This window comes from Podarcis erhardii (genome assembly GCF_964252035.2).
Source record: "Podarcis erhardii genome assembly, chromosome: 17".
NCBI classification, from domain to species: domain Eukaryota; kingdom Metazoa; phylum Chordata; class Lepidosauria; order Squamata; family Lacertidae; genus Podarcis; species Podarcis erhardii.
The window spans coordinates 32,214,441-32,238,138 of record NC_138515.1 but is presented as its reverse complement, the minus strand read 5'-3'; the positions used below and the strand labels follow the sequence as shown (position 1 = coordinate 32,238,138).

The 23,698-nt window shown below is 40.7% G+C and overlaps 1 protein-coding gene across 1 annotated transcript in view; it reads left to right on the top strand.

The window, feature by feature from the left end:
- DGKQ (diacylglycerol kinase theta) overlaps positions 1-20,265 on the top strand; it is a 66,218-nt gene extending 45,953 nt beyond the window's left edge. Inside the window, exons 15-23 of the mRNA XM_081844915.1 lie at positions 1,453-1,568; positions 6,155-6,306; positions 7,960-8,108; positions 8,400-8,581; positions 8,811-8,911; positions 10,436-10,582; positions 12,768-12,879; positions 13,522-13,674; positions 15,242-20,265. Of these exons, the coding sequence (XP_081701041.1) occupies positions 1,453-1,568; positions 6,155-6,306; positions 7,960-8,108; positions 8,400-8,581; positions 8,811-8,911; positions 10,436-10,582; positions 12,768-12,879; positions 13,522-13,674; positions 15,242-15,340 (1,211 nt within the window). The 3' untranslated portion in view covers positions 15,341-20,265. The remainder of the gene's footprint in view (positions 1-1,452; positions 1,569-6,154; positions 6,307-7,959; positions 8,109-8,399; positions 8,582-8,810; positions 8,912-10,435; positions 10,583-12,767; positions 12,880-13,521; positions 13,675-15,241) is intronic.
- Positions 20,266-23,698: the final 3,433 nt, after the last annotated feature.

The following is a 23,698-nucleotide window of genomic DNA, read 5'->3' as shown; positions in this document are numbered from 1 at the left end:
AAGCTCAAAGTTGTTGATCTTACTTTGCAAAGGGAAAAAATCCTGTTTTTATGGGGTTCAACTCACAGTTCTGCAGCTTCTTTAGGAAAGGAAAGGGAGCCGTTTCCAGACAGATAATCTAATCAGCCAATCACATGTTGCTGGGGAAACAAGCAGCCTCTGTCTGAAGAACATTCAACAATGGAGGCCTGGGCAAGGGGGCGGGGCCAGAAAGGGAGCCAGCGATCGACCACACATTCACTCCATAAGACACACAGACATTTCCCCTTACTTTTTAAGAGGGAAAAAGTGCGTCTTATGGAACAAAAAATACGGTACCTGGAAATATGTCAAAATGTACTTGTGAAGATGCAATTGCACTATAACAAAAACCAAAAACACCAGCCTGGAAAAACTGAGAATAAATGTGTATTATGTTGAAAGGTTCTGTGTTGCATACCTTCCTACGATGCCCATTAAAATCATACCATGCATCTTGCGTAATTCCTGTTTCAGTAATCTTCTTAAGGGTGGAAGTATACTTTACCATCAACACGGTCTACTTATCTTACTTTCTCCTGTAACATGCAAAGATACTTACTCATGCTGTAACATAAATGTCACTATCTCCACAAGGCAATGATGTTGCGCATGGGGAACAAGCAATATGAGCAAGAATGCCTTCTGAGGATTTCGTCTTGGAGCCCTGTTTCATGTTTCCCTTGAACAGATTTGAAATCCCCCTACTTTTCTGTTGAAAAACATAGCAATTTGTAGCACAGCTGTCCTCTCTGGAGGAAGATTAAGTGCACTGTTCAAGATGCTAAGTACTTATTGTCCCCTCTTATGTTTAGCTTAGATTCTGGCCCTTTTTGAGCTCTTAGATATTGATTTGCAGCTCTTCTGACCTTAACTGCACATGGTCAGATGGCAAATTGATCTGGAAGGTGGTGTGCTAAGCACTAAAATGTCAAAGAGTGTTCTGTCTACGTAGGAATATGGGACATTGACGTACACCAAGTCAGAGCGCTGGTTCATCAGTCTCAGTGCTGTCTCCAGTGACTGGCAGTGACTCTTTAGGTCTTTATGGGTCTCTCCCAAACCTACCTGGAGGTGCTGGGAATTGGAATAGGAGACCCTTTGATGCAAAACATGTTCTCTACCACTGAGCCATGACCCTTTCCCATAGAAATTCCATTGGGAGAAACAGACCCTCTGTTGGGTAGAGAAGGTACCATCAAAAAAGGTGTATCATAGCTGTGCTCATGTTGTCAAAGAATAACCTCAGTCACCTAGAGGCACCAACCTAACCAATTTTAAGCCTCTAACTTTTGTGAGCTGAGTTGCGTTCAGTGCACTCAATCTTCATTGTATATACCCTTTAGTGACACAATAAAGATATTGCATCATATCACTATGTGCATTTATGTTTGTATAGCCTTTAAAAATTATTCTTGAATTAATTTGTTCTAGGTGCTGTTGTACTAGAAATTTCATGTTTTGCTGAAGCCGAAAGACTCTATATGCTAGCTAAAGACACCACTGTTAATGACAAGCCACTAACTGCAGTTGTCATCCCTGAAGTTCTGGTAAGAACAATTGGCTTCCAAGTTCTATAAGAAATTAACTAATGCTCAGACGATAAATATAGCATGTTTCATGTGCAAAGCAGAGATTGGATGGTCATCTGTCATGTGTGATCCAGTTGAGATTCCTGCATTTCAGTGGGTTGGACTAGGTGGCCCTCAGGGTTCCTTCCAATTCTACAGTTCCATAATTCTATGATTCTATGAACTCCACATGAAAATAAATTAAATCCAGCCCTACTTTGCTTGGCCATTTTACTCTGGCTACGGAGGGGATGGGAGCAATTAACAAATAAGGGAATGGAGCAAAGTTTACTGCCAACAAAGGAATGTGTGGTTATAAACAAAGAACAGTCATGTTTGATTTTGTCCTTAAAATAATGAGCTATTTTTGTTCTACCTAAAAGAAAAACAGCTTTAACATTTATAATCTTGAAGGATAGTTAAAATGTGACTTAAATAACAAAGCTGTCTGTATGTTGAGAGCATAATGATGGATTAATTTACTCCACTTTAAGGTACCCTTTAAAAAATGAGTCCATATCTACTTGGCTCTCTTGAAGCCTGTTGTGTGAGCTCATAAGTAATTTCTAAACTACTTTGCCAAGTTTAAGCCTCCAGAAATATGAGAATGCATAGTGGCCTCTTAAGCAAGCATTTGTGTTAGTATCGGAGCCTCTTCCCCGTGGTGAGATTTACATGCCACTCAGCAAGGTATATGTGTGTGAAAATAGCAGGTACATGAACGAGACCAGCAGCTTAGGTCTTTCTCTCCAGACTGATTTATTCACTACCTAACCTGTTGGTTGCATTATTTTTGCAGTGCCGGATTGTGCTATTGCTGGTGCTTGCATCTGGGGCCAGAACAGGTCGTTTTTTTCCTTATGAAGTGTAGGAAAAATGGCATTCTAAATATAGGCTTTGAAGATTGCCTGATGAATAATGGGCGTAGTTGCATATATATTTGATTTATAATGAAGCTTTTGGAAAGCCTCCACTCTCACTTGAAGATAAACGGCGAGAGCGACAGTTCTTGCTGTTTTTCCATCACCATTGCAGAGGCCCCTGTGCATATTATTTTAATGCAGAAATTGGATTAACATAAATAAGAGTCAGGTTACACTAGCATTCACCAACTTGTTCAGGCCAGTGGGCACGTTTGGAATTTTGAGAAAGTTTCAGAGGCACCAGTAACAAAATGACTGCCTCCGAGGTGGGGCATAGCACAAATTGGACACCGTGGGAGCATATAGGACAGGCTGAACCTGTGCAAACCGGAACTGCACAGGAAGAGCAAATAATATCTCATGCATTATGATTTTTAATGGGGGTATTTACAGTGGTACCTCAAGTTACATACGCTTCAAGTTACATACACTTCAGGTTACAGACTCCGCTAACCCAGAAATAGTACCTTGGGTTAAGAACTTTGCTTCAGGATGAGTGCTCCGGTGGCATGGTGGCAGCGGGAGGCCCCATTAGCTAAAGTGGTGCTTCAGGTTAAGAACAGTTTCAGGTTAAGAATGGACCTCTGGAACGAATTAAGTACTTAACCCGAGGTACCACTGTACTGAAATTGTTTGCAGGCATCATAGGAAGTACCGTGCTGGTAAACCCTACTCTTCATCTGAGCAGCTTTGCCTTTGAGATGACTGAAGTCTCCCCCATCTACAGGCCAAGAAAATTTAAGATCACACACGGGAACAGAGGAGCTATTGGTTGATTTTTCTCTGTTTATCCCTGCATGGCTCTCATTTTCTCTGGGAATTGTGAGAGCGAAGAGCAGGGAAAACTGCTGCAGGAAGAGAGATGCAAAGATAAACAGGAGTGGCTTCTTATATTGAGCTTTTCCTTCGTGGAAAGTAAAGCATGAAAGTCACACACACGTAATACTAAGCTATAGTTTAGTAATACTAGAAGAAACTGCAGTGAGCTTTGCTCTTGCGCTCCTGCTCCCTTTCTTCAGCAGCATGGCCATGAGGAGACTTAAAAAGCTCTTTCTTCCATTTTAGATTGCTGTCATCTGGACCCAGAGTGTGGCTAATCTTAGCTAGGGTTAATGGAAACAAGCTAACTTCAAACCATACTGTATGAGCTATCCTGATTTAACTAACCATAGTTAAGACAAACTATGGTTTGTGATTTGAACAACATGCTCAACTGCTGTTAACCAAAAGTGATTTTGGAAGCACTAATGTTTATGTAATCATAGTAGTTTCACATTTATTTCACTCCACATCACTAGGAAGTTGAGGCCCATTGTAATCATGCCAAGTATTCTAATGATTAAAAGGGAAGATCTATTCTAGTGCATATAGAATATAGAAGCAGAATAGTATTCCTATCTGAACTAGCTAGTTAAAAATACTATAGTCTTTTAGACTCTGGGGTTCTTTTTCAGGTGTATGTGTGTAAATTTAAACCAACAATTAAGTAACAATGAAGTAAGTACCAATGGCTGAGGATGAACGGTGGTTTATGATTGGCCATCAGACCATAATTTGAAACTATGGTCTGGAGGGGGTTAGCAAATCATGAATTGTGCTAACCGTGGTTTACATGTGATATCTGAATTTACCAACCTGTATTTAGCACTGTTGCTCTGCCTCTGGTGACCTGTGCATCTTAAGTTTTGAACAAATGGAAAACCAAAGCAGAGAACATGTTCTAAAACATAGTTTGCCAGTGTGGTCAGCAGCTCAGCATTTTTTCAGTTCCAAATTATGGTTAGTGCAAACCATGGTGTGATGTCTGATACATCTCATGATGTATCCTGCCATTGTTGATCTTTAGGCACAAACAGATCTAGGTTTGGTTGTGTTAGGTCATTCATTCTATGCAGAATAAATCTCTCTGTGTAGCTGCCAGCTCTTATTTGCCTAAGCTAACAAAAGTTGCTTTCTTCCATTGCTGGTATGATTACCAGTTGCCTACAGAGATAGAAGCAAGCTGTCCATGTGTTTTAGCAGCTGCCTGAAACAATCAGTACCTTATCCTCAATTCCGATTATAAATTGAGGATTGTTGCAATCTTGCCTCTGTCATGAACTCAGAGTGGCACCGCATTTTATGTAAGAAAACATTATTGGTGTGGGTAGGCTAAGTCTTGTTTGGAGCAAGTGGGTGCAGTAGGAACAGCACATACATATCTTTTTAAACAAGTTGTGTACACCTGCCGAAGCCCCAGCCCCATCATTCATCCCAGGGATATATTTAAAGAAGCAAACATGTTGATTCTACTTCAAACAGAAAACATGATGGTTGCTGTTACAGTTGAAGTATGGAGCTGCCCTCTTACTGGGCGCTGTTAGATATGCCACCACCTGATTATCTTCATGGTTTGCAAGTTAGTTGTAAGCTGCAATAATGTTTATGAACCACCTCAGACATAATAAGTTACAGATAGGTAGCCGTGTTGGTCTGCCATAGTCAAAACAAAATAAAAAAATTCCTTCCAGTAGCACCTTAAAGACCAACTAAGTTAGTTCTTGGTATGAGCTTTCGTGTGCATGCACACTTCTTCAGATACACTGAAACAGAAGTCACCAGACCCTTCTATATAGTGAGAAGGTGGGGAGGGGTATTACTCAGAAGGGTGGTGGGATTGGGTGATTGGCAGATAGCTGTGATGAGCCTGTTGACGACTCTTAACGACTGCAATAGGTTTTACAGGAAAAAGCAAGGGGTGAGAAGGTGTTTTACCCCTTGCTTTTCTCACCCCTTGCTTTTTCCTGTAAGACCTATTGCAGTCGTTAAGAGTCGTCAACAGGCTCATCACAGCTATCTGCCAATCACCCATTCCCACCACCCTTCTGAGTAATACCCCTCCCCACCTTCTCACTATATAGAAGGGTCTGGTGACTTCTGTTTCAGTGTATCTGAAGAAGTGTGCATGCACACGAAAGCTCATACCAAGAACTAACTTAGTTGGTCTTTAAGGTGCTACTGGAAGGAATTTTTTTATTTTGTTCAGACATAATAAGTGAGCTGTATAGCTGTTGCTTGTTAATGTGTTTGTGGGATGCTCTCCCCAGGGAGGCTTGCCTGGCGCCTTGATTACATATCTTCAGGCACCAAGCAAAAACAGTCCTCTTCTATAGCCTTTTAAACTGGAGGAGTATTGTTTGGTTTTTATTGTATTATGTATATTTGTGTTTTTATACTGTAAACCGCCCTGTGGTCCTCAGATGAAAAGCAGTATATACATCTAATAAATAAATGTGTAGAAGTGCTAAATTATAGTTCACCACCTGTGTACATATTACTTCCAAAAAGTACGGAATTTGCATGATTTATATTGTAGGAAATGGTTTAGTTCCTTATTTAGCCTTAAGTGCCGAGCTCCTGCATTGCTTGCATGTACAAAAAAGAGGGGCAAAAACACCCCTGTAATTCTTAAAATTGTTTCTTTTTAATGCTGCAGTGAAAAAACCTAAAACTGAGAATGAGGTAAAGTAGATAGTGCCCTGAGCCTCTTAGAAGCCCATGTTTTATGTTTTCCTTTTTTAGACTTCATTGGGTATTTTTGGAATGGTGTCTGTTTGAGCACATGTGCAGCGTTGTTTAACCACTGCTTTCCCCCTCTTCTAGCAAACCAACCTTCCTCAGAACTGCTGCCCATTGCTTGTATTTGTGAATCCTAAGAGTGGAGGACTTAAAGGCCGGGCTTTGCTCTACAGTTTTAGAAAACTGTTAAATCCTCATCAAGTCTTCGAACTAACGAATGGAGGACCACTGCCTGGGTAATTATTAGGTTTTGCCCAATTCAGATATCTCTGTTAATGTATTATTATTATTATTATTATTATTATTATTATTATTATTATTATTTGCAAGTGGTACTTTAATGGTATGTTGGGCTCCTTGCTTTCATTCTTCCACTTCCTAGTCTTGAAAGAAAATTATACAGTTCAGCTGCTGAACCTAAGCTGCTTGATGTCTGAAATAAGGATGGAGCTATGTAGAGGCATTGGCTGGCTTCATGGTTTCCGCCCCCACATAGTGATTTTTGATAGTGCACACACACATCATGATTTGTGATATATTGCCAGGTCAAAAATTGCGAAACCGACATCACAATATGGACTTCACACCGATTTTGGATGATATATCGCCCAGCCCTAGAGGAGAGGGAGAGAAAGTCTAATTTAGCTCCTGCTAGTGCAACTGTTCAGCTGAGTCCAACCCATGGTTCATTTTTACTTAAAACTGTTTTCTCACAATGTAGTCATAAAGGCATACTTGCTTTCAACATTGGCCAGCAAACAAACACAAGGGTTGGGTTTTGAAAAACTGTTTAAGGTGCTTCCAAGGTCTTAGCAGCTGTCTAGTGGGATTTGTTAGGGGTTTCGTTTTTTCTTTGAACATAGCTGCTATGCTGCGTCATAAATAATTTCTGAAACCCCATGCTTTAGTAGTGGTGTAGAGCTCCTGTTTGCAGATTGCCAATCCAAAGCCTCATGGATGTGCAGGACTTCTTGTCCAGGTCTTTGGACCCCAGCCATCAGTTTCAAAAGCTTTGCATTGGGGAAACTGGGCACAGCTGAAGTGTGAGTAGTAGTACAGCTGAGGATGATCACTGTCAATGCCAAAAGACTCAGTGGCATTGGGAATGTATTACCCTCGTGTCAAATAATAAACCTTTTCACCATTTCCAACAGCTTTTACTGTCAGCTAACAGAACTGTAGGGGTGGGCTTAATAAATAGCATTTCTATTTTTACATCTGGCATTTGGCAGCAGTTAAACAAATGCAACAGAAGCTCATTTGTTTGTACAGCGATGTCCCAAGTGTGAACTGGGAGTGAAAACTGCAAAGTCTAATGATCTTTCTTGTCTTTTATTGAAAATTAGAGTGAACTGTTATTATCTGACTAAAAGAGTCAATCTATTTTCCTTTTGCTGTTTCTACGTCTTTCAGTCTAAGGTAGCAGTGGCCCCTTTTATTATTTCTATGGGATTGTTTATATTTTAGTATGATGAAAACCTCCTTGGGGAGCTAACCTTCCAAGTGTTGAAATAAATAAGTGTGTATAATGCTTTTTTATTTTAAAAAAATCAATTAAAATTGCTACCAGTGGTTCTTTGTTGTACTAGTAGTTGGGGGTCTTTTTCACTCTCTCTTTTTAGCATTAGGCTAGCTAGGCATATTTCATATGCATTTGGAAACCACTTGGTAAGTCCCATAATAATCTGGAGATAAACCTGTGGTCCTGCATTTGAAGAACTGCACAACTTGTTGGAAGGGAACTTTGGATCACATGAAACACATATTTTTGAGACTTAGGCTACAACCCTATATCCACTAAATAATTAGAGACCTGAATGTGGGTTTGAATTTAAGAGCATTCCTGCAAATATGTTGTGCTCACTTGTGTTTTGCTTTTTATATTGAAGGTTTCACACATTCTCTCAAATTCCATGTTTCCGAATACTGGTGTGTGGTGGTGATGGCACTGTTGGTTGGGTTCTTGGTGCTCTGGAAGAGATCAGACACAAGCTTGCCTGTTCAGAGCCGTCTGTGGCTATTTTACCTTTGGGAACAGGTGAGTTTGAAACTGGATTTCAGGAACAGCAATGCGAAATTGTTATTTGCACTCATGACTTCCCAGGGTTCCCTCCTCCCCTGAAAATATTCTGGTTTGCTGTTCTGGCGAGCAGAATATTTGTTAATGATGAGGTCAAGTGCAACAAAAAGTTTAAAGCATTGTAAATTTGCAAATTACATTAAAAGAAAAATGTGGCACAGAAGTCGGTAGTAGCCATGATCTGTTTTGGAGTGAGGGCTTTTGCTTTCATATAGGTTGTTAACAAAAACTTGTCCTTTTTAAAAACAGGTAATGACTTGGGGAGGGTGCTCCGCTGGGGTGCTGGATATAGTGGCGAAGATCCATACTCCATTCTGATATCTGTAGATGAAGCTGATGATGTGCTTATGGATCGCTGGACCATCCTTTTAGATGCTCAAGAGGCTATTGAAAGCGCAGAAAATGGCGTGTTAGAGCCTGAGCCTCCTAAGGTATTTTTCTCATGTTTATTTTGTTACGACCCCGGCCCTGTTACGCCCCCTTTTCTGGCTTCTTCTGGGTTGCCATGATGTGTGTGTGTGTTGTTGGGGGTCAGTGGATGTGCGTGAATCGGCCGTTGCCTCTAGTTGAAGGGGTTGTGATGTGAATGTTCCATTCTCTTGGTTGGAAATTAAAAAATCTGGACTAGGTCGTAAAAGTTTACTTTTTCTATTTTATTAGATTGTGCAAATGAACAATTACTGTGGCCTTGGAATTGATGCAGAGCTGAGCCTAGGTTTTCATCATGCCAGGGAAGAGGAGCCAGACAAATTCAATAGCAGGTATGTGGACCCTGTTCTTGTGCAAATGGATAAAACTTTCTCATTCGTATTCACAGAGAAAAACATGGATGCTTATTTCTTTGACACTGCCTAAGATTATTTTGTTCTTGCTGTAACATTTTTGGCCTCTATATATAATCCCTATATATAGATATATATATTTACTTTTAAATATATATATTTACTTTCCCCTGGGGTATCAGGTACATCAATAAATGGACATTAGCTTGGAATTGTCCCATTGTGTAGGCAAAGCCTTATTTGCACTTGCATCAATATGAAACAGGTGGGTGTGGGAGCACTTTTTTGTGGCTTCCTGCCACACCCTCTCTGAATTGGAACCATGTAGGCAGGATCTGTAATGTGGTTTTCCCTATCTGATTTAAACCACTAGCAAGATCTGTTTACATGACTGTTCTGAAGAGCTTCTTTCTTTCACAACTGCAAACCATAATTAATCGGCCTCAGCTTAACCCATCACTGCAAAATCTGTGTGTTTTAAGATGAATTCGAATGTTGTGGACTTGCCTGGAAGTTCGGACCACAGTTTAGGGTGTTCTGACTATTCAGTATTCCTTAATGATCAGAAGCCAAGCTGCCAGTTACATCCTTTGTTAGGGAATTTATGGGTATATGGCCTTGAAAGGCTAGGAATCTCCTTAGGAAGCATTCCTCTCATCAACCCCACTAAGGATAAATAATGGGAAACTAGGTTTGGGTGTGTACAGGAACAAAGAAACTAGTTTGAGTGAGTTTTAGAGGGGGGCAAGGGAGAGATGGATGAACTGGGAGCTGAAGAAAGGTAGGCACTATTTGAGGTTCTGGAGATCTGACGGGGCAGTGGAATTGTTTGTCAGAGTGATACAAGGTGTACCTCCACCTATGCTTAAATTGTAGATTTGTACATAAGCACAAATATTACATAAACACCCTTAGTCTTCAGTGGTCTCTTCCTACAAGGATATTATTTACTAGTCCAAAGTGTAGAATGCATAGCAATATGTGTAGTGAACATTACTGAAGGATGCATGTTTCTTTCAAAGTTTTGTTTCTCTGAGTTTAAGCCACATTGGAAGTCAGTTTAGCCTTGCATTCTTTTTTAAACAGCCCTATGCACAAATACTATGGAATAAGCTACTTTCAACATAGCTCCCTAGTAAATATTCATAGCATCAAACTGTTGTTTTTTTTTTCAATTTACTGATTAGATTTCTGGACGTTTGTTTTGATATTTCCATTTAAGGGTGTATTTAGCCAGGTTATGCTATGAAACAGCTGGCTACCAGGGAAGATCAGTAGGTTTGTTTTGAATTGTCCCATTCTTGGGAGCTGTAGTATGTAGTTGTACATGTTGTTCAACCTTTTTTTTTTAAAGTGTAGCTTGTGTTTTAGTTATATTCTGCACCTGAGTATTTTCTTACTCCCTGAATACATTTTCATCTTCAATATTTTATCAGCAAGGAAAGCAAAATGATGCAATATGAAGCGTTCTGTTTGTGTTGAATGAAGACTTTCTTTTTCTAGGTTTCACAACAAGGGTGTCTATGTAAAAGTTGGATTGCAGAAAATGAGCCACACAAGAAATCTTCATAAAGAAATAAAGCTTCAAGTGGACCAGCATGAAGTTGAGCTTCCAAATATTGAAGGCCTTATTTTCATTAATATTCCCAGGTAGAAACCATACATATGTCTGTGCATGCGGTTTTGTCAGAGTTCTTGTCTTTTGGAGGAAAAGAATCCTGCTGTTATGGTTGCACCCTGTTCTGTATTTTAATAGTCAAAATCTCTTCAATAGGATTCTTCCATTTAGCTTCAGCTTCACTGACGCTGAAAGTATATCACAGTTGGTCAGGTGTCAGCAAGAACTGTTTGCAGAGTTGAAACACATTGATTTGAAGAGAGCCAACTATTTTGATAAAGTGTAGCCCATTTCAGAAATGTGTAAAGACACACCCACGTTTAAACAGAGAGTCTGGGCTGCTCTGTTCATTCTCCCTTCTGCCTTTGTCCATTCAGCTTGCAATGGTTTGAAGAGCTGCCTTGTATTGAGTCATACCATTGATCCTCCTAGCTCAGTAATCATTTGTTCCAGTTGGCAACAGCTTTTCATTGTTTTCCAAATTCTTTCCCTCCTCCCTTCAAACTAGAGATGCCAGCAGCCTCCTAAGTGCAAAACACGGGCTACATCAGTATGTTCTTATTCCTTTAAATATAGAGTTACAACACAAATGAATTGAACAAAACCAGTTTTACTAATGTTCTTGATGAAATAGACCCAGACAAACCTTAGATAAATCAGCATCTGTTCAAAGAGTTGTCAGGTGCAAATGCATAATAATTTTTTAAGGAGAATTGGAAGAAGGTTTTGATGAGATTTTTTTTTAAAAAAAATTATACATTTTTTTAAATATAAGAAATGTTTGTTTTCTTTCTAACGTTTCTCTGTAAATTAAAAGATCATGTATTATGGGCCTGGTATTCTGACTCAACCTAAACTGCAGAACTAGTTTCTTGCACAGTCATATTCCCCTCCAAATAAACTGTATAATGATAGCACGTCTCTTAAGGTCCCTATATCATGTCTAGTCTAGATAGTATATGGCTCTAAACGGAAAATCTCCATTCTAGCTAAGCAGCTTGATAGACTAGCTGATACATTGCTTGCTGGTGGAGTTAGGGTTCATCAGGATATCCGTTCTCTTCTTATTTATATATCTTCATGGCAGAGCCTTTAAAGTGTTCCTAGATTAGCATAAAGTGTTTGTAGTTAGTGTAAGGTTAAAGGCTCACCTCCACTTCGTTTAGTAACTTGTGCTGTCTTCTGAAGTATCCTAAAGTGCCCTCTGCTGGTCTTTAAGTCAAAAGCACAGAGTCTGCCTGAAGGTTGCTGACTTTCCTAATAATCGGGGTGTTGTAGATCTCTGGTCCTGATGGCGATATGAAAATCTCTCTGGACAAATCATTACTCCTAGACAGAAGGGCTATGTTCACAGCTGGTTATGGTTCCTTTAACTCCATGCTTAACAAAGTTGTAGTTTGAGCACAACTCCAGCTTTATCTGCCACTACCAAAAGTAAAATACATACTTGAGAGGACATATTTGCATTTTACACAGCCGAATGAGTACTATGCCTGTCACATCTTTTGCCTCCTTGTGGTCAAATTGCAGCCATTCTGTTTCAGTGTGGTATGGGTTTTAGCATCACAGAACTAAAAAGCATCACATGAGTGTTTTATGTTGATGTTGACAAGCAATGAGAAGCCTACCTCGGAGGTGGGTTGAGAGCACAAGTATGGCTTCTGAAGGAAAAATAAGTTTAGTGCATATATTAATGATTAATTGAATGAGAATGGACTCTTTTTGTTCCCCCGCCTTAGAGGTTCAAAGTGGTACCTTCCAGATGTTATTGGACTGCAGCGCCCATCATCCCAGACCACTGGTCCTTCTAGCTGGGGTGGATGGAGCAACATCTGGATGGCACCATGTTGTTTAAGGAGTTTCTCATCCCCAGCTCCATTCACTTCAGTGGGTGCATCTCCTTTCCTGCACCCTCTCTCCAGCTTTTTAATGCTATGGGTTAGGGCAGCTCACAGGGTCAACAAAAGAGGCACAAGTGACTCTTTGCACTTCTGGACAGTAGAGGACATGGGCCTCATACTTCTGCTGTCATTGCTTCTGTAAGAAGTATGAACTATAAGCATGAAGGTTGCAAGTTTGGGAACATATTCATGTAATTATTTTATGTTATGTTATAAAATAATTCTCCATAGGAGGATATTATGCTGCACTGATTAAAGAACAAGGTACTTGCTTTTGAAAAATTTGTTACTTACAGTTATTTTGTATTTTGTCCAGCTGGGGTTCTGGTGCCGATCTTTGGGGGTCTGATAATGATAATCGGTTTGAAAAACCAAGAATTGACGATGGCTTACTAGAAGTAGTTGGTGTCACTGGAGTTGTTCACATGGTAAGTCTAGTGTTAAACGTCATTGCATTCAGCTAAACAGAACCATTAGCACCTTATGTCTAAAATTATCTTCCTTTGACTCATAAAGGCAATGTGATGCCAATCATAACAATATTTTCACCCCATTTGACTTGACATGGGATGCCTTAAGTCATAAATGAAATTTAAATTGATATCTAAATGAGAGTTGTAAAAATAAACTGTATTGGTGACCAAAGTACAGTGCAACCTTGGTTCTCAAACTTAATCCTTTCCAGAAGTCCGTTCGACTCCTGAAATGTTTGAAAACCAAGGCATGGCTTCTGATTGGCACAGGCGCCCTGGAAGCAGCAGCCAACAGCCGCATCAGATGTTTGGCTTCCAGAAAAAATTCAAAACCTGGAACACTTACTTACGGGTTTTCAGCATTTGGGAGTCGATTTGTTCATCAACTAAGCCGTTTGAGAACCAAGGTTCCACTGTATTCTCTTACCATTTCCCTCCCTGATAAATACATTCTCTGGGAAAGTTTTCCAGAATTGTAAATATCTAGTACACTCGTGCTATAAGTTTGATCAATACTTTATCTTGTAAAACAAGTTTGTGGTTTCTCTTCACATTGATATTTGATTTTGAAAGGACCGTTCTGATTGTTCTTCATAGGGTCAAGTCCAGGGGGGTCTACGTTCAGGCATCCGAATAGCCCAGGGCTCCTACTTCCGGTTGACGCTTCTGAAGCCAATCCCAGTACAAGTTGATGGAGAGCCCTGGATCCAGCCCCCAGGCCAGATCATTATTTCTACAGCAGGACCAAAGGTATTGATAAGCATTTTTTGTTGGGAATGTTCTAGAGATATGGCGTTAAAATGCATACACCCTATACCTATAGACCAGGACAGCCCAACTTTTCATACAAAGTGGGCCACACACTGCCTTGCCAAGTGGGGAGTGAGGGAGGCTAATATTTGTGTGTCGTCCCCCCTCCAGCCTTTGCACTGCCTTCCCAAAGCTGGCTAAGCAAGGTGCCGGGCTTTAAGGAGGAGGAGCAAGACTTTAGCAGGGTCCTACAGCCCTCCCGGGATACGGGTGGCACTGTGGGTTAAACCACAAAGCCTGGGACTTGCCGATCACAAGGTCAGCGGTCCGAATCCCCGCGACGGGGTGAGCTCCCGTTGCTCAGTCTCTGCTCCTGCCAACCTAGCAGTTCGAAAGCACGTCAAAGTGCAAGTAGATAAATAGGTACCACTCCAGCGGGAAGGTAAACAGCATTTCCGTGCACTGCTCTGATTTGCCAGAAGCGGGTTAGTCCTGCTGGCCACATGACCCGGAAGCTGTACGCTGGCTCCCTTGGCCAATAAAGCGAGATGAGCGCCGCAACCCCAGAGTCGGCCACGCCTGGACCTAATGGTCAGGGGTCCCTTTACCTTACAGCCCTCCCACCTCCTTCCCAAAGCTGGGAAAATGCTAACTAGGCTTTGGGAAGGAGACGCAGACTCTAGGACCCTGTCACAACCCTCACACTTCCTTTCTAAAGCCCAGTGCCTCACTTAGTCGGCTTTTAGAAGGTGGCACGAGGGTTTGTGTTTGTGTCAAATGTTGCTGCACTTGGGTCATGCATTGGACCACCCTACTATGGACCATAAATATTCAGAACAATCTTTCAGATCCTTCCGGCTCAGACATAATCCATGTTGGCTTCTTAAGCTGCATGAGCTTTGTGCCTGCAGCCCCACTCTCCCTCCCTACCTTCTTGGCATGCTGTGACGGAAGTCTTCCTGGCTTAATTTACCATAGTTTCCCTTTACATCTGAACCAGAATCAGAACAAACCAGGATCCAAAACTAATTTCAGGCGTGGTTTTAAATTGTGGTTTCTTCCTATTCTGGCCATTACAATTTTCCATTAAGTTAATTTACCCGGGAAGTTTTTATCGTTAGCCTGCCAGAAAGGGCTAACTGGTGCAAGCATAATGCTCTTGCACATTTCAGCTTGTAGAATTGATGTTGCATCCAAAATGGGCAATGTCTAAGGTAGGGTTGGCTAACCCACAGCCCAGATCCAGTTTCCCAAGGTGCACTGCGTTATCTCTTGAGAAAGATGGATGGATTAAAAATAAGTAACATCTGTGCTATGGGGGTGTTTTCTTAGCATGTACGCTCTGAAATGTTGAAAGAGTCCATGTCAATTAAACGCCCACCTTTAAATCTCAACTCTAGTCTACCCTAGCAGCCTTTTGTTATGTATTTTACGAATACCTGTAGATGGGAAAGCAGAAAATGGGGTGTAAAGCTGCTTGTTGACATTAAGAAAAAATTCTTTTGAATAAGGTTGGATTTCAAGAAAGGTTGTGTTGTGGTGATTGTTTTTAACATATTTATTATAGGTTCATATGCTAAAGAAATCGAAACAGAAACAGAAAAAATCAGGAAATTTAAAGGACTCAAGATCTGAGAGCATGATGGTCAATGAAGTGGGACGCTGATGGAAAATGATATGCACAGAAGAATGCAGCACACCTGCTATAGATGAGATGGATCTGCCTGGTGTAAAACTGTATTTGTACAGTTCCAAGTTAAGAATTGGTTGCACAAGAGCCTGTTGTAATTATATTTCCATGTTTGTTGTACAGTGCCTATCCTGTAGCCGACATGAGATTTAGTTTATGCATCTCATGTTGGTCGGAGAAGTTTGCATTAGGTAGCCTTTCCATAAACCATTAACCAGTTTTTGCTTCATGCCCGTAGCCAATAGAGCAGAGATCCCATTATGCCGTACTCTTTATATACTACGTTTTCCTCGCCTTATTCTCCCTGGGAGTCACTTATTTTTATAAAATAAGTTTTTAACCCTTAAAAACACACCCCAAACCTACTTAAAGAGTTTTAAAGCTACCCCGGCGTTCCCCAAGAGGGAAACATGGTGAAGGGATAAAATTGTCACTTTTGTGATGTTGCTGATTACTTGTGCAATAATGCTTTAAGTAGGATTGGGAGCAAATGGATATCATTCCAGCAGCACAATCCCATCTTCCGCTGCACTAGGTGTGCTGCCCACCATGCCAAGCTTCACTACAACGTTCCTGGCAGATTCCAGTTAAGGGAGGCTCTTCCAAACTGCATATAAAAGAGACCCAGCAGCTCCTTCCCAAGTCTGCAAAGCACAAATTACCCAACACTCCCTTGATTGGAAAGATGCACTCAGCAGAGAGCTGGCAGGCTTGGCTGAATGCAATGGGGGTCACCTCCCGCATGCATAGCTCTGTATGGATTGTGCCTCGGATATTTAGCTACTTTTTTTATTTGCCTGCATGAACACTTCCACACTACTCAATGGCTGTACATGTAACGGTAAACAACGTCTTACCATCCAGACCAGGGATTGTGGTTCTCAGTTTCAAAGCTAGCCAGCTGCAAACCATGATTCTGCTTGTTATATGAACCAGTTTTGTTTTAAGCCACAATCCCTTGTCCATAAAGGCAAGACTGGCTGACATTCAGGAAAAGGAAAACTAAACTCTGGTGAAGTTCTTCTTCTGATGGCTTAATGTGTGAACATGACCAGTGAACCCTAAAAACCTAATATAATTTTATCTATTTTTATACTGCACAATCTTTTTCTATACACTACAAGCTTCTGGTTTTCTCCATTTCTCTCTCTCTCTCTCTCTCTCTCTCTCTCTCTCTCTGTGTGTGTGTGTGTGTGTCTCTTTTTTATAGTTCAGGTCCCTATATTGAGATTTTTCTTACTTCATTCCCTAAATTATTATTCTAATTTCATTCCCTAAATTATTTTAACATACAAAGAGACTAGGAATGGCAAACCAATAATCAGTAAATATGGCACAATTTAGTAAACAAATCAGCATTCATTTATGTTAAGTATTGATACACTAAGTTGAAATATGCCTTAGTTTCTTCTCTATTGATGAACTGGTCTACATGTTTGTCTGTCTTTAAAGTGTGTCTTATGTGACTAGATCTAGATGTGGCTGTACTGATTGTGCAGATAAAAATGCTACATAGAAAGTGTCAGGGAAGAAAGGTCCTTGCTTATAACTAGGGAATCATTTCCTGCTCTATAAATATATTGACCATACAAGGAAAAGTTAATGCAGACTCTGTTCAGACATAAGGCTAAGCTATGGTTTGTGGTTATGTGAACAAGCTGCATCAAGTCTTAGACTTGCACTCTCCCCCTCTTCCTTCTCCAGTATTATCATGAGGAGATTAGAAGCTTCTACTTTAGTTTTGATTAATTGTAACTTGTTGTTATATCTGAACCTGGACAAACTATGGTTTATGAGTTATGAAGCTGGCATGTTTCAGTAAACCGTAGTTGAAACTGACCACCGTTTAGAGCTTAGACTTGATTTGAAACTAGTTAGGAAGTAAAGGCTTCTGATCTTCTCTCAACTATGCTACACTTCATTCCTGTAATGATAAAAACCATCATTTATCATTTCAGGGATCAGCCACTGCATGGATACGAGGAGATAAATCATAGTTTTTCATTGTGTCCAAATGAAGATAGTATCTTTCTGTGGATGCTAATCGCAGAAGGAAGATTAAGCAAGATAGCTGGTGACTTTAGCATTGTTTCTGATAATACCAATACAAGCTGTATTTAATTATGGAGAGATTATCATTACTCCTGAATGCAGAAGCAGTAGCAGCACCCTCAAACAGGGTCAAAATCCTATAGATGCAACATTGCGTCTTTCAGATGCTTTTGCAACAAATAAGCTTAGGCTGCCTTTGTCCATCTGGAAGCAGCCTGAGAGGGCTGTGGTAGCCGCAGTACTGCACTCGTCATCTATTCTAATACCCCATTCCGTATGTATTTAATGAGAACATATCAAGCTTTTGTGCACAACTATGGCTTTTTTGAAAACGGTGGCATGCACAGCATCAGAAAAGCAGGGAAGGTGAGCAACTCCTTTCCCGCTCCACCAGGCATTCATGCCTGGGACACTTTGCAACCTAAAGGAACTGCAAGTTGCTCTGGTTTGCAGCAGGTATTCTCGTGAGCAGCTGTCTCATTGCATGCGTAATTGCTGCAGAACAACTCTTCCTACACAACAGGAATGTCTGCTGGAGCACTGTCATTTTGATGCGGCAGTCACCGCTGCAAGAGTCTCCTGGGAGAAGGGTGGCGTCGGGACTGGACCCACCCAGCGAGACTCCGCGCATTGCCAGTGCTTTAGCTGCACAGAGCTTCCAGTGTTGCTTGTGGGTCCATTTCTGATTTGCACTATGTTTACACAAAGGCTCTCTTCATGCACTGTGCGCCACACAGCAAAAACAAAACAAAACAAAACACTGTGGCTTCTTTGTTACATGTATTTGTCTTCCAGATTGTTAGAGCACGTTGCAGTTTAAACGTACTTCCACACCAACCAGAGTTCAGCTGGGGAATGCTGCATATTTTGTAGACCTCCTTGTAACATTGGCAGGTGCTTTCTTTGCAAAAAAACCTGAGCTTTGATACACAGATGAATGTGAATAGACATTTAAGACCTTTTCATCTTGCTCGATCCTTCTAGGTATAAAATATTGTGCAGGTAGAATAGAAGTATTCAAGGGGGCTCATTTTTCTTGAATGGCAACTGCCCCATGAAATACTACTTTTTAAACTAAAGGGAGTTTCATTTCGGATGATGCAGTTTGTCCTATGGCTGGGGAGGGACCATCAAATTTCACTGAATATGCTCAAAGCCTTGAGCTATCTCACAGTAACTCTTCGGTTATCAAGTTCTGTATTTAGTTATTTATAGTTTCTCCCTGAAAGCATAAACTGTTCTTACCTTGGTTTATCATATTGTTGATTTTCACTGCTCATTAGTGAAATAGCACAGTGCAATATGCTATTTATGAAGAGTGTATGTTTCCCCAAATAAATCCCTGATATAAATGGCGGTAGCATGCTATGAATTTGTTGGCAGAAAGTAGCTGCAGCAAGTGACTGGTTCTTGTCATGCACAAATATTGTGCAATTTAGTACTGGTTTGCACAGCTGCTTGGCTAGAGTAAAGTTGTGCACTAGGAGAAGTACCTACATCTCCAGCACAAAGTTTAAGTCCAACCCAAGAGAGATTACTTTGAAGTCAAGTGGCAGCTTGTTTTGTCTTTGGTCCAACTCAGCCCTTCATATGTGAACTATGTGCCCCAAAACAAGCTAAAGCTGGCACACCAAGCAGTACTTGTGCATCTGGTTTTTGTGTTTGGGAACTAGAACTTGTTGTTTGCATTTCAGTTTCTCCACTTCATGTGAACTAAGGAACAATGTCTCGTTAGGGGTCTGGGGGAGATGTATTGTGAGACAGCCCATCGGGCACAGCAAAGAGTGCTCTTCCCAGAATGTAAGCTTATCCACTGCATTTTTACTGCATTCTTCACATATATTTAATCCAAGTGACATGTCATCCTAATCATAGTGTAATTGAGTACGTTCACAGGGCTATTTCAGCAATAGTTTGTCTGTAAGCCTTTCTCTATTTGTAGACCATGGCTTTTTGGAGGTTTATTTAAGGTAATGGACAGGGATCCAAAGATTAATGATGTTTTTCTAACAGCCCATGGAAAATTAATTTTGAAACCAGGGAGATATTTAGGGTCTTTTTGGAGATGGAATGGATTTCCTGCCAGTTTTTGTCATTTCTCCTGAAACCATTGAAGCTTCCAGTTGTGATGGTGTGATTGTCATGGGGATCAATTTTTCCTAATAGTAGGCTGCATCACTATTATTTTCATGCCTGTTTCTCACCTGGCTCTGGCGTGGTGCAGATGTACCATTAGCTCCCTGCAAAGCATGGGTTGCAGAAACTTGCAGTTCCTCCCTCTTCCTTGCATTAACTATGGCTTTGCATAACCGTGGTTTGTGATGGTGCACAGTAAACCCAGAGGTAATCCTGGTTTGCAAGCACACTTCAGCTTCTAGTCTACAAGGGGACCATGGCTGGTTTGACACAAATGTAAGGCAACCAAAGTGAACTCCAGGAAGGCAGTGGAGGAGGGGGGGGGGAGAGTTTTGAGGAGAGAGCACATCCTTCTGATTTGCGAACCATGGTTTGCATGAAACTAGCATTTAATCTGTATTGGAGTCAGTATTGTGGCTAATTAACGCATTGTTTTTATATGTGATGCACAAGTCCACACTCAGGTGTGCAGAGATGTGGAGTTTCTGAAATCGATGTGTGTGTGTGTACCATTATATACATTATGAAGTAAATGCATGGTCCAACTTTCCAGGACAAAAACCCCCTATCACCACTAGCGCACCTTTTCTCACAAAGCGCTCATCTTCATGTCCAGGCTTAGGTCAGCATTGACAAAAATGTAGTGCTGTAATCTGTCTTCAGGCAGGGATCTTTGAAATCAACTGCATTATTGATTTCAGCCAATACTCTTTTTTTAAAAAATCAGGACCTGCATCCATTGTTTACATGCTACCTTTGTTTTGCACTTGTAATTGTAAGAGAAATTGCATTATATTTGGTATAGCTTAATACAAAGCCCTTTTTCTACAAGTGCATTTTAGGATTGAGGTCGTGTCTGAAGTACACCACAGGAAATTCAGTTTTGTAATTCCAGTATATTCATTTATGCCTATTCAACTTCCCGCTCCCTCCCTCCCCCACACCTCCTGTTGCCCACTCAGAGATTCAGGAGAGGAATATAGCAGGCTACTAATAAATTAACTGAAAGTTCACTTTTAAGCTGAGATATAAACTGTGTGTTAAAGATTTGTAAAGTAAAACCCTATACAGACATTCTGTCCGACGGACAGTGTTAGCTTTCAGTGCTTGCATTGGGACCAATGCACACACAGCTCAATGTGTATTGGACTGTAGCACATTGTGCTCTCCAGTTTTGTGGTATACAGATCTTGTAGCTTGGGTGTATGCAGATGGAGCTCTGTCTTTTTGCAAATGTGACATTGGGGCAGCACACTGGATCTACTGTGCATTGGATCAAATGTGTACAAAGATCCTTTCTCTTCCTGAGCTGAGCAGAACTTAAGTCATTCCCAAACCTCTTATGTAAATTTAGCCCTGTTCGGTTCCATGGGAACAAATTACTGTGATGATTCTGTCTGCCCTTTATCTACAGCCACACTGAGCTGAAGCACTACATCCCCAAATCATGTTATGTTAAAGACCCATAGCCAGATATTCTGATAGTTGTGTAAGATTCAGAGCAGCTAGTCTCCCCCAAATTGGGTCTGTGTGGCGCTAGAGAAGGTAGAGTTATATTATTGCTTGCAATGTTTCCTCATTTGAAATTTGTCCCAAAGCTGCTATGGGCCATGTTGGAGGAAAAGCCTTTCGATGCTCCCCCATGGGAGCTTTGGGAGGTGATTATGAGTGAGGAAACAAAATAGGGATTTAAAAACAACCCAGCCTCATTGCTTAGATCCAGTTCTCGATCACATGCAAAGCCTTTGTCTGTCTGTCTGTCTGTATTAAGTTAGGGAGGTCTTCCAACAAAATGTGTAGCTGAAATCCATGTACTTCAGACTGACTAGGTTGTGAAGTGGGTTATACTGGAACAGGTGCTGCATTCGTTATGGTTTTAACTTCCTATAGTTCTGCGTTGAATGTAAAGCGAATCTTTGCATTGCTTACAGTAGCATAATTTAATGCAGTTAGGTTAGCAAATTTAATGTTTACAAGATGGTGACTGTTGATTGTAAGCTTCCATACGATGCACTGCTTCCACTGGAAGGCTTGTCAGTCTACTTGCTTATGACAGTTAATGGTATTAATTGCCTTTCTTGACACAACCTCTTAAGTAGAACCCTTCAAAAGCTGTGGGCGGTTTTTTGTTTAAAAAAAAATTCTTTTGAAGACCAGGGTGAGAAAAGTTTGTGTTGACACAAATATTGAATTAGAATATTTTTAAGAAGGTTTATATTTTCTGAAGATAATTTATAAGGAAGGTTTTCTATGCAATTATAGTAGCGTTGATGTAAATGATAATTCAGATATTCATTCTGTAAACAACTAAGAACCTATTTTCAGGGTTCTGCCCCTTCCCATCAGACTTAATAAAAAGTATGTTTATAGTTCCCTTTAATGCTGCATTTTCTTGTAACATTTCAGTACATGCCAAACTTCATACACAAATATGGCTTCCAAGCAGGGAATTTTAATTTCCCATGTACATGCAATTGTATATGACAAGCACACATGCATATTTCCCTGTGTAAAACACGCATGATTGGAAACCCTAATCTGGGACAGTTGAGGTCCAGAGACATACTAAAATACATGTGTGTCAATCACAGTGATTGCATGTGCTAACTGTGTGCATTATTTCCTATATGGAAAGTGAAATTTGGTTTGTATCCAGCAGGGAATGCTTTGTGCAGTGTTATGAGGTGGATTGCATGAATCATTTTATGTAAATCATGCTTGGTCCTTCTTGCATATCTACAGTTGACAGAACTTGGAACAGCTGCTTAGCTTTAAATTTCCATATATGTCTGTATTGAGCTGTGCTCATTCTTCTCAGTCAGTGATTTTCAAACTGGCCCAGCCTGGTAAAAGTTTCAGAGTTGTATCGTACAAATAATGAATGTGCCCTAGAACACCCCATACAGAACTGCACTGCACAATTAATTGTGGCGGGCAAGCTGTCTTTCAGGGGAGCTTGTTCACCATTGTGTATTATCTCACCAAAGAGAATCTCTGATCAGCTTGCAAGGAATCTTAGGTTTAAGCTCCACAGCACAGTTTGAAGATCACTGCTGTGAGTATAATGTGCAAATTCTTCATGTTTGGTCACCTCTTGATGATCCTGTTTCTTTAATTTTCCAATAATTTGTTTAAACCAGATTGTTCTGATGTGGCCTTGTTAGAATTTATTCACTTTCTACCAATTCTGGCCAAATCTATACAAACAAAGGACAGGCACAATTTTGTGCTTTTGGAGCCCATGACTGCTCTGTTTCCCAAAATAGCAACAGTATAATGTGTTAGAAATGAGCTAAGAGAAACTTAATTTGGCAAATGTTAAATGCAAAAATTAGTATCTGTTGTGAGTCGTTCTGCTCATTTCTTTGTAACTAAGGGAAGATGTCTAGAGACATTCTTGCTCTTGTTCGATAAAGGCTAAATAGGAACTATAATCTAGCGGAACTGCAAACTTCAGGCCACAGCTACACTACAAATACATCAATTTTATTCCAGTGCGGTCGGGTATTAGAAGTCTAAATATATGCTGTGCACATATGTTCAGTGCTGTGGCTCATCTTGAACTGTAAAACATTTACTCATTTTGGTAGTAGATGCAGTGGTTCTCATACTCTGGAGTTACTCCCTTTTCCTCTTTGGTGATGGGGGGAAAGTTGCAGGGAGGTATTCGGCCCAGCTGTGGAAAAGCCAGACACATTTTTGTCTTGGCAGCAGAGACTTTGCTTTGCAGCCACCCAAACTACCTTTGCTAACCCTGCAAGCTGTAGATAAGAGATCCTCTGGCCACTGAGCTTCCCTCCTTTCTAATTCCTCCTATGGAAGACCTGGAGGTTCTGTGTTGTAGGACTTCTCTAATGCTGGCATTGAATTAATGGCTCAGTCCACAGGCCCCACAGGGTGCTGAATACATGTCCTGATGTGTGAGAGGTTGTGTGTGCTCACCAGCCAGAGAGATGGCTTTGAAAGTGCAGTAAGCTTAGAAGTGGGCCTGGGTTTTAAAAAATCAATCTGAGAAACACTGTGTGAGAAAGTTTGAGACCCATTTAAATAAGCTGAGCAAAGTTTAGTAGTGAATAGCTTTAAAAGCACCCCTGATTATGCCACAATGCAAAATTTACCACCTGCAATAGTTTGCCTATTGTGTAG